Genomic DNA, 10,992 nt, shown 5'->3' on the forward strand with positions numbered 1-10,992 from the left:
AGGAATTAAAGAGCAACATTAAGATGATGGCTACTACATCAACTCTAGATGAGATACTATACTCTAGCAGAAAGGCATCTGATATGAACCTAGTCCAAGGTTCAAATAAAGATGGAATATTGTCCTAAGATAGCTCCCAAAGTAAGGATAGAGATGGATCAAAATACCTTAGACCTCACAAGAAACCCTTAGTCTCGAATCCTCAAAGACTTAGAAGAATCCCGTTGTAGCTTCAAGTACCTCGATGATGCAATCTTCAATCAACTAGAGTCGGATCTAGTTTCCTTCGATTCAAGAACGAGTCCCCGAACCTAAATCTAAGGTTGTAGAAAGGAAGATTGATTCGAGTCCACGAATCAATTTGCTAGTTGAATCCACGACTAGCCACTAATTGAGTCCACAATTAGTTATAAGGTTTCTTACACAAGTGTAAAGAAAAACTTAAAAAATTTATTGAATGAAAGCGTTTCCAAAACTACTATGGATGTGCCCTATTTATAGCTGTAGGGAACAACATTGTAACCCTAAATACAATGGAACAAAGAGTCCTAAATCTAATCTAGAAAGTAAGTAAATATAGTCATATTTAGAAAGGGATTTAAGGAATCCTTTCTAAATACAAAATAGTGTTTTCTCTTTCATGCCAAACAATTTAAAATAATGATGACAAAAAATAATAAGACTAATTTCTGCCGAATTTAATTCCCAAAATCAGCACTTAAACAATTATAAAAAGCTTTTAGTTCTTCTTCGTCTTTTGCAATTGGGCTTGACTTGGATTTCCCCCCATCTTTGAACATAACCAATGAAGAGTTGCCATAATTGTTTGGACTTAGGCCTTGTGATTAGCCCAATTGATATACTTAATGGATATTCGTTATGTTGGGCCGCATCATCCTCTCCTTCTTGAAAATGATTCGACCTCGAATCTTATAAGCATTGTCTTTGATTTGTGGTATCACTTGAAATGGACCACAATAATTCTTTCCTCTATCAAATGGAATTATTCTTGGGCTTTCTTATTTCTTCCACCAATGATGCTTTAAGGATGTAGTGATGGGCTTTGTGATGAGCACACTATGGACCCTTATTGGATTCTGTGTGTGCTGATTCCTATTATTCTCCCCTTCTTGAAAAGGATTCGTCCTCGAATCCAAATCTTCAATGAAAGACAAATAAGCAAGCTCACTTTGTGCTTTATCACGCTCATGTAACTTCTTCTTGGGATGCATGACACGAGTTGTTGTGATGAGCACACTATGGATCCTTATTGGATTCCATGTGTCCTGGTTCTTATTATTCCCCCCTTCCTAAAAAGGATTCGTCCTCGAATCCAAATCTTCAATGAAAGACAAATAAGCAAGCTCACTTTCTGCCTTATGACGCTCATGCAACTTTCTCTTAGGATGCTTGACATGAGTTGATCCAATTAACTTTATCCTTCTTTTCTCTTGCTTACAATCATTTTTAGTTACCAAGAGAAGCTGCACTTTGGCACCTTAGGCTGGTCCTTTCAATTGTATCACTAATTGTGGTCCCTTTGTTTGGCTAAAAACTGAGTTAGAGGATTGGAGTGACGACTCCAATTCCACACGTGGAGGTTCCACTTTGATCTCTTTGATTTCTTCTTTCTTCAAGGCTGGTTTGAGAGTTTGCTTCAACCTCAGGTGGATTTCTTCTACTTGTTTTGGAAGGAGAAGCTTAAGCATATGTATAAATCCATTTTAGGTGACATTGCATGTGTAGTTGAGTGCATTATAGTAAAAATGTCTATCATGTTGCTATGACCTTCCAAGCAAAACATGTGCAGTATGCATTGGCACAATATCACATAGAACCTCATCATAATACTTGCCAATACAAAAAGGAATAAAACCTTGTTTAGTCACTCTCACATCCCCTGAATCAATAAGAATATATGGTTAGGGGTGATCGATAAGAGGTAACTTAAGGTAGTCCACCATGGCTGCACTAGCCAAATTCATAGAACGATCTAAGTTGATAATGATAAGGCATCCCTTTCCATAAATGTTTCCCCTAGTATAGAGTGGCGGTTGCACTTGCTGATGGTTTTGCTCTAGATTAGTTATTCGAGTGCTTAACCTTTCCATGGCAAAGGCTAGAGCATCGATTTTTTGGTCTAATGTCTGAGGTGGCTTTGGAACCTGTTCAACCATCTTACCAAATTGATGGCACCTAGAACTAACTAGCAGAATTTATGATAATATGGTGGTTGGGAGGTGTGGTTTTCGCTGATATAGGGTGGGAAAAATTGAAAAACTATTGTGGGATAGGTTTTCAAGAAACTTAAGAACAAATATCAAGATTGAAGAACACAATCAAGAATGCAAGAATTTTATTTTTGGGGGTTTTTTGATGTATATAAGAAACAAAAAGTAAGAAAAGAATGATGTGTGTGTATGTGTGTTTTTTTTTAATAAAACCTAGGAAACCGAGAAAACCAAAATTGTATTGATTTTGAGATAAACCTAGGCTCTGAATACCAAATTGATATGAACCTAGTCCAAGGTTCAAATAAAGATGGAATATTGTCCTAAGATAGCTCCCAAAGTAAGGATAGAGATGGATCGAAATACCTTAGACCTCACAAGAAACCCTTAGTCTCGAATCCTCAAAGACTTAGAAGAATCCCGTTGTAGCTTCAAGTACCTCGATGATGCAATCTTCAATCAACTAGAGTTGGATCTAGTTTCCTTTGATTCAATAACGAGTCCACGAACCTAAATCTAAGGTTGAAGAAAGGAAGATTGATTCGAGTCCACAAATCAATTTGCTAGTTGAGTCCACGACTAACCACTAATTGAGTCCACAATTAGCTATAAGGTTTCTTACACAAGTGTAAAGAAAAACTTAAGAATTTTATTGAATGAAAGCGTTTCCAAAACTACTATGGATGTGCCCTATTTATAGCTGTAGGGAACAGCATTGTAACCCTAAATACAATGGAACAAAGAGTCCTAAACCTAATCTAGAAAGCAAGTAAATATAGTCATATTTAGAAAGGGATTTAAGGAATCCTTTCTAAATACAAAATAGTGTTTTCTCTTTCATGCCAAACAATTTAAAATAATGATGAACACAAATAATAGGGCTGATTTGGGCCTAATTTAAATCCCAAAATTAGCACTAAAAGCCTTGAGTTCTTCTTCATCTTTTGCAATTGGGCTTGACTTGGATTTCCCCCATCTTTGAACATAATCAATGAAGAGTTGCCGTAATTGTTTGGACTTAGGCTTTGTGGTTGGCCCAATTGATATTGTAACCTCTCGTCTATTCCGATAAGTTTATGGTTCGAAAAATATTTTTTTTAGGCTATGACATTTATGAGATGATCTCTCGGTACTTCAGAAGGATTATTTTTTGTTATAAGTGAGACTAATTATTAAAAAGCTGCGATCTACGTACCGGTCACGAACCGTAAAAATTTTTAAGGACGTATATACAGTTCGAATTTCCCTAGGAGATGGATTATTAAGCATGATACGATTAAGCGTGAACTTCCTACTCAGTTCAGTGGAAATTAGACGAACTGTAAGAGTGAAATTTATTACGAACCTCCGTACCACTGTATTTCGCGAGATACCGGAAAATTCCCAATTTTAGTGGTTAATGACGGGATTATTTTTAGAATAATTTTGGTATTAAAATTTTCCCGAATTAAGTTATATTCCTCCGAACTTTTATCTGATTTAATCCCTAACTGGCAAAGCAAACTTACTCTACAAGGCATACCATGGGATTGTGACAAGTGTCACATTTATTCACCACATAGTAATAAATAATTAATTAAAGGGGAAGAGTATGGGATAAGCTAGCTAAGAAGATTGATCTCCAAGTCTTCCACATCCCTACCATTTTCGAAATTAAGAGAAGGAAAAAGAGAGAAGGAAAATATCATCTTCCTCTTGGACCCAAGAACTCCATAGCTATTTTCTTCAACACAAGTGCTTCCATAATAGGTAAAACTTTGGTTTTATTCGGTTAATATGGCTAGAATCCTTCCTAGAACTTGAGTTTAAGCTAAGGATTCATGAAAATGTTGTTATTATGGTGATTATTGTTTAGGATCTTCGGTGAAAATTTTGGAGGAGAATATCACAACTTCTCTACGGTATTAAAAATCTACTTGGGAGGTAAGGAATCCCTTAAGTTGATTTAGTCACTTGAAGGTGATCAAATGCTAGTAAATTATGTGACTAGGAATTTTATGTGAAATTTATGTGTTAAGTATATGGATCTACAAGTTGGCTCAAAAGACTACATCTTGACTTTTGGTAATTTTTGTATGCATGTTCATAGTTAACTTATGCATGTATATGTTGTGTTTACGTTCATTGAGGCTTATACTTGTGAAAATAGTGGAAAAACGGGGCGTTACAACCCAGTTTTTGCTGGCCAAAGTTGGCAGAATCGGATGGACGCAGCCTTGGACGCGCGTCCACCGCGCGTCCATCGGCGCCCAGGATTTCGGCGTCGCGGCCGAGAGGCCGGACGCCACCACGGACGCGCGTCCGCTGCGCGTCCGCAGGTGTCCGAGACTACGGCGTCACGGCCGAAAGGCCGGACGCAACCACGGACGCGCGTCCGCTGCGCGTCCGTGGCACCCAGTTTTTCAGCGTCAATGCCGAACGTGCGGACGCCGCCCGGACGCACGCGTCCGCCGTACGTCCGCAGCTGCGGGTAACCGCGAGCCCGCGCGACGCGGAGCCGTTTTCGACCGAACTTTTCCCCGATGTTTTTGCCCCCGAATGTTATGATGCTTGGAAGGCCTACGGGCAACCGAGTCAATTTTTGAAAGCTCAAATATTATTTTGTACATTATGTTCATTAGTTTGGGGAAAAATTGTGTTTTTAAGAAACAAGTGTGACCCTTGCCACTTGGAATTTCATGGTGAAAAGTCATTAACAACTATGTGTATTTTGGAGATATATTTGGATAAGAATGATCGTTTGAGTCATCACGAGAATATACTAATTAAACCCAAGGACAGAAAGAATGTTTTGAAAACCTTAGTTTCCGGATAATGTTGTTGAGATGTTAACTTTACGGGAGGCCTACGGGAGCCGTGGCCCGAAAGTTATTGAAATGTTTGACTTCTTGGGAGGCTTGCGAGCCGGGGCCCGGAAGGTATTGAGATGTTTGACTTCGCGGGAGGCTTGTGAGCCGGGGCCCCAAAGTTATTGAGATGTTTAACTTTACGGGAGGCCTGCGGGAGCCGGGGCCCGAAAGTTATTGAAATGGTTGACTTCTTTGTAGGCTTGCGAGCCGGGGCCCGGAAGTTAATGAGATGTTTGACTTTACGGGAGGCCTGCGGGAGCCGTGGCCCGAAAGTTATTGAAATGTTTGACTTCTTAGGAGGCTTGCGAGCCGGGGCCCGGAAGTTAATGAGATGTTTGACTTTACGGGAGGCCTGCGGGAGCCGTGGCCCGAAAGTTATTGAAATGTTTGACTTCTTGGGAGGCTTGCGAGCCGGGGCCCGGAAGTTAATGAGATGTTTAACTTTACGGGAGGCCTGCGGGAGCCGTGCCCGAAAGTTATTGAAATGTTTGACTTCTTGGGAGGCTTGCGAGCCGGGGCCCGGAAGTTAATGAGATGTTTGACTTTATGGGAGGCCTGCGGGAGCCGTGGCCCGAGAGTTATTGAAATGTTTGACTTCTTGGGAGGCTTGCGAGCCGGGGCCCGGAAGTTATTGAGATGTTTAACTTTACGGGAGGCCTGCGAGAGCCGTGGCCTGGAAGTTATTGAGATGTTTGACTTTGTGGGAGGCTTGTGAGCCGTGGCCCCAAAGTTATTAAGATGTTTAACTTTACGGGAGGCCTGCGGGAGCCGTGGCCCGGTAGTTATTGAGATGTTTGACTTTGTGGGAGGCTTGTGAGCCGTGGCCCCAAAGTTATTGAGACGTTTGACTTTGCGGGAGGCTTGTGAGCCGGGGCCCCAAAGTTATTGAGATGTTTGACTTCGCGGTGAGCCGGGGCCCCAAAGTTATTGAGATGTTTGACTTCGCGGGAGGCTTGTGAGCCGTGGCCCCGAAGTTATTTAACTTCGCGGGAGGCTTGTGAGCCGTGGCCCCGAAGTTATTTAGATGTTTGACAGGCTTGTGAGCCGTGGCCCCGAAGTTATTTAGATGTTTGACCTGCGGGAGGCATGAGTGCCGCGGCCCGAGGTTCTTGAAAATATTCCAAGATTACCATAGACTTATCCGGGGGAAAACTAAGTGAATTTTACTAACTATGATAACATAGTTACTCCGTAACTATGTCGAAGAATAAGATGCTACGAGTCTTGGACAGTAAAGTGTGTGTGTAGTGAACTCTCTATTTTTGGAATTAAATGATGGAAATTTTCGGAAATGAAAGTATTATATGTTGATGTCACTCATATACTCTACTATACTTTCTTCTGTTGATAATCCGATTGCAGGTAGATTTTCAACTTATGGGTAAAAACTACAATTTTCTGAGTATTATGTTGCTTTCGAAACCTTTGTTTACTTTTGAGTGACAATGGATTTTCCTTACTTAGCCGTCGCGCTAACTACACTTCGATGTGTTTACAGATGTTGTCTAGTGTGGGTTCCTGAACCCCGATGAGCTCTGAATAGGATGGAAGTCGAGGTTGAGAACTACTCTATCCTAGAATAGACACCCTGGAAGAATTATTTCCATATGTACATATTTGGATGTTAATATGGTTATTTGAGGTTATAAGTTTAGCCTTAGCGTTTGGGTATAAGAGAGATACCTAAGCGTGGCGGTAACACCCAGTTTTCTGCTGGTTAGATGCTTTCGCAATGTATTGTATTATTAGGGATTTTGTAATAAATCCAAGATGTGAAAATTGGGGTGTTACAGATATACTTAATGGATATTCGTTATGTTGGGCCGCATCAGCATCCAACAACAGGACTAGATTAGGATTCGAAAGGACTTTACCTACAAAGATAAACATCGTGTTTGTTAAAGGTTCAACCTCTGACTCTGTCCCAACTCTAACCAAAGCTCCACTGCGACAATCTCTGTTCTCAAAATACAAGGGAAGATAGGTCAGATTGAGAAAATATAATCCAACCTACCACTACTGTCATAGTAGAGGGCATACTCGACTATTATGCTACTTCTTCTACAAGGAACAAAGAGAAGAAAAGTACTGGATGAAGAACATAACTCCTTGAGAGAGACAGATCACGGTTAGAAAAACTGACATGGTGTGTTATCCAACAATAGTTCTGTCAGCTACCTTGACTAAGTCTCAATGGTACTTCGATAGTGGTTCTTCTAGATATATGACAGGAAATGTTAGTCATCTGAGTAGTGTCATTTCTCACAGTGGATCAGTCATATTTGGAGANTTTGACTTCGCGGGAGGCTTGTGAGCCGTGGCCCCGAAGTTATTTAGATGTTTGACCTGCGGGAGGCATGAGTGCCGCGGCCCGAGGTTCTTGAAAATATTCCAAGATTACCATAGACTTATCCGGGGGAAAACTAAGTGAATTTTACTAACTATGATAACATAGTTACTCCGTAACTATGTCGAAGAATAAGATGCTACGAGTCTTGGACAGTAAAGTGTGTGTGTAGTGAACTCTCTATTTTTGGAATTAAATGATGGAAATTTTCGGAAATGAAAGTATTATATGTTGATGTCACTCATATACTCTACTATACTTTCTTCTGTTGATAATCCGATTGCAGGTAGATTTTCAACTTATGGGTAAAAACTACAATTTTCTGAGTATTATGTTGCTTTCGAAACCTTTGTTTACTTTTGAGTGACAATGGATTTTCCTTACTTAGCCGTCGCGCTAACTACACTTCGATGTGTTTACAGATGTTGTCTAGTGTGGGTTCCTGAACCCCGATGAGCTCTGAATAGGATGGAAGTCGAGGTTGAGAACTACTCTATCCTAGAATAGACACCCTGGAAGAATTATTTCCATATGTACATATTTGGATGTTAATATGGTTATTTGAGGTTATAAGTTTAGCCTTAGCGTTTGGGTATAAGAGAGATACCTAAGCGTGGCGGTAACACCCAGTTTTCTGCTGGTTAGATGCTTTCGCAATGTATTGTATTATTAGGGATTTTGTAATAAATCCAAGATGTGAAAATTGGGGTGTTACAGATATACTTAATGGATATTCGTTATGTTGGGCCGCATCAGCATCCAACAACAGGACTAGATTAGGATTCGAAAGGACTTTACCTACAAAGATAAACATCGTGTTTGTTAAAGGTTCAACCTCTGACTCTGTCCCAACTCTAACCAAAGCTCCACTGCGACAATCTCTGTTCTCAAAATACAAGGGAAGATAGGTCAGATTGAGAAAATATAATCCAACCTACCACTACTGTCATAGTAGAGGGCATACTCGACTATTATGCTACTTCTTCTACAAGGAACAAAGAGAAGAAAAGTACTGGATGAAGAACATAACTCCTTGAGAGAGACAGATCACGGTTAGAAAAACTGACATGGTGTGTTATCCAACAATAGTTCTGTCAGCTACCTTGACTAAGTCTCAATGGTACTTCGATAGTGGTTCTTCTAGATATATGACAGGAAATGTTAGTCATCTGAGTAGTGTCATTTCTCACAGTGGATCAGTCATATTTGGAGATGGACAAAAAAGAAAAATCAATGGAAGAGGTACACTAAGTGTGCTTGGTCTTCCTCATCTGGATGATGTCCTATTGGTTCAAGGTCTTAAAGCAAATCCTATAAGTATTAGCCAACTGTGTGACCAGAACTGGAACGTGAGCTTCAATAAAGGTCAATGCCAAGTACTCGACAAGGCGAACCACATTGTGATGAAAGGTACACGATTTTCTAATAACCACTATGTCAGAAGAATCAAAACTGTGGCACAAACGACTGGGGCATTTGAATTATAGAGGCAGGGACAGACTATGGGCAAATAGATAAGGGCTCCTCACAAGGCTATCAAAGTTATTCTGACCGAGCGGTGTCTAGAGGTGGTGGACATAGACTTAATGGGATGAACTCAGACGGAGAGCATAGGAGGTAAAAAGTACATTTTTGTATGTGTAGATGATTATTCACAATTTTGCTGGGTTACTTTCTTAAAAGAAAAGTCAGAGGCCTTTGATGCATTTAAAAGTCTATGCCTTCAATTACAAAAAGAAAAGGATGAACCTATTGTCAAAATCCTACGTCTAAGGAGTGATCATGGGAGAGAATTCGAGAACTCTCTCTATTCAGATTTATGTTCAGCAAATGGGATTTCTCATGAATTTTCTGCCCCACGCACTACACAACAAAACGGGATAGTTAAAAGAAATAACAGGACCCTTTAGGAAGTGACCCGTGTCATGCTAAATTCACACAGTAAACAGAATCTATCTAAGACCTGGCACAACCAAAACACCATACGAGCTATGGAAGGGTAAGAAGCCTAACCTTAAATATTTTCATGTGTTTGGTACTATGTGCTTTATTTTGGTTGACCGAGAACAAAGGGAAAATTTGAATCTAAATACGACGAGCGAGTGTTCTTAGGATACTCACAAAATAGTCAGGCTTTTAGAGTGTATAACAGGAAATCTCAAGTGATTATGGAGACAATAAATGAGATAATTGATGATGAACCTAAGGAGTTAGACACTCAGACTATGTTAGAAGTTGACCCTACCTCTAAGTCAGACATAATTCTAAAGCCGCTGAATACCTCAAAGGTCACTGATTAGGAACTTGAGCCAGAGGATGAACAACCAGAAATCAACATTGACGAGGAAGAAGTGTCTCGGTAAATCCCTGACAAGAATGGAAGAGATATTCCAACCAGAATAAAGAAGAATCATCATGTAGATAACATCATTGGAGATCCTACTGTTGGCATAAGGACAAGGAGCAAAATCATAAACAACCTTATTGAACTCACAAATTTCTCTTGCTACACTTCAAAGATAAAGCCTAAAAATGTAAAAGAGGCTCTTCAAGATGATTTGTGGATCAAGGCAATGCAAGAAGAATTGAGGCAGTTTGAAAGGAACCAGGTTTGGGACTTAGTTCCTAAACAAGAAGGATTAAATGTTATTGGAACTAAGTGGATATTCAAGAACAAAACTGACGAAGCTGGAAATGTAGCTTGAAACAAAGCTAGATTAGTTGCTTAGGGATACACTCAGATTGAAGGAATCAACTATGATGAGACATTTGTTCCAGTTGCAAGGTTAGAGTCGATCATAATTCTATTGGCAGTAGCTTGTATACTAGGGTTCATATTGTTTCAAATGGATGTTAAGACAACATTTCTAAATGGATATCTACATGAAGACATCTATTGAAAAATTCCAAAATGTTCATGTTTTCACCTTGCATTTAAGCTTATTTTCCTTGTCATTTGTTATAATTTTTCCCAAAATGTTCTCATTTGATTCATTTGTGTGTTTAGGCCCAATTTTTGGTGATTTAGATGAATTGAATGATTTTTGGAACATTTCGGATGCTTGTAGAGTCAATGAGAAGCTATGAGGATGGAAGAAACACATCTTAGAGAGCCAAATTGTGATGCCTTCAATGGTCTTGGTCATTTGGACAAAGGCAAAAGTGGAGCAAAAGAGCAAGAAGGTTAAACTCTCGCACAATGACAAGTTGTACTTTTAGTGTGAGGTGGTTTGAATGTGTATGTGATTAAAACGAGAAGTCAAGACTCCCCGAGTGTCGGTCTAGAAGGAGGTAATGCAGAAGATTGCTTAGCTTCTATTCAAATAAATGCATAATGTAACATGTGAGGTTGTTGAAGAGTGTGGAGTAGCATTTGTAATAGGAGAGTGTGTAATCAAGTGATGTAAACAAGAATTGGAGTAACAAATAGTAGTAAACAAGAGAGTGAATTGTGCTAGTTATGTTGCCTCACGGTGTGTCTTAAGCAATGGAATAGTGATTCAATCATGTTGGCTATTCAAGAGTTTGATCTCATAATCCTCTTCCACATTTGTGTACTAAGGCT

General features: G+C 39.7%; 1 protein-coding gene across 1 annotated transcript; it reads left to right on the plus strand.

The window, feature by feature from the left end:
- The first annotated feature begins 8,494 nt into the window (after window positions 1–8,494).
- Window positions 8,495–10,132, plus strand: LOC116020206. Its single transcript, XM_031260687.1, has 3 exons — window positions 8,495–8,837; window positions 8,915–9,044; window positions 9,826–10,132. Exons 1-3 carry the CDS (start codon window positions 8,495–8,497, stop codon window positions 10,130–10,132), a joined length of 780 nt encoding a protein of 259 aa, XP_031116547.1.
- The last annotated feature ends 860 nt before the right edge of the window (window positions 10,133–10,992 follow it).

Source organism: Ipomoea triloba, chromosome 5 (genome assembly GCF_003576645.1).
Source record: "Ipomoea triloba cultivar NCNSP0323 chromosome 5, ASM357664v1".
Classification (NCBI taxonomy): domain Eukaryota; kingdom Viridiplantae; phylum Streptophyta; class Magnoliopsida; order Solanales; family Convolvulaceae; genus Ipomoea; species Ipomoea triloba.

Coding starts and splice junctions, on each gene's coding strand:
- LOC116020206 (XM_031260687.1), top strand. CDS start 8,495: ATGGTGTGTTATCCAACAATAGTTCTGTCAGCTACCTTGACTAAGTCT. Junction 8,838..8,914: donor GAACCACATTGTGATGAAAG/GTACACGATTTT, acceptor TTTGAATTATAG/AGGCAGGGACAGACTATGGG. Junction 9,045..9,825: donor TCAGACGGAGAGCATAGGAG/GTAAAAAGTACA, acceptor TATTCCAACCAG/AATAAAGAAGAATCATCATG.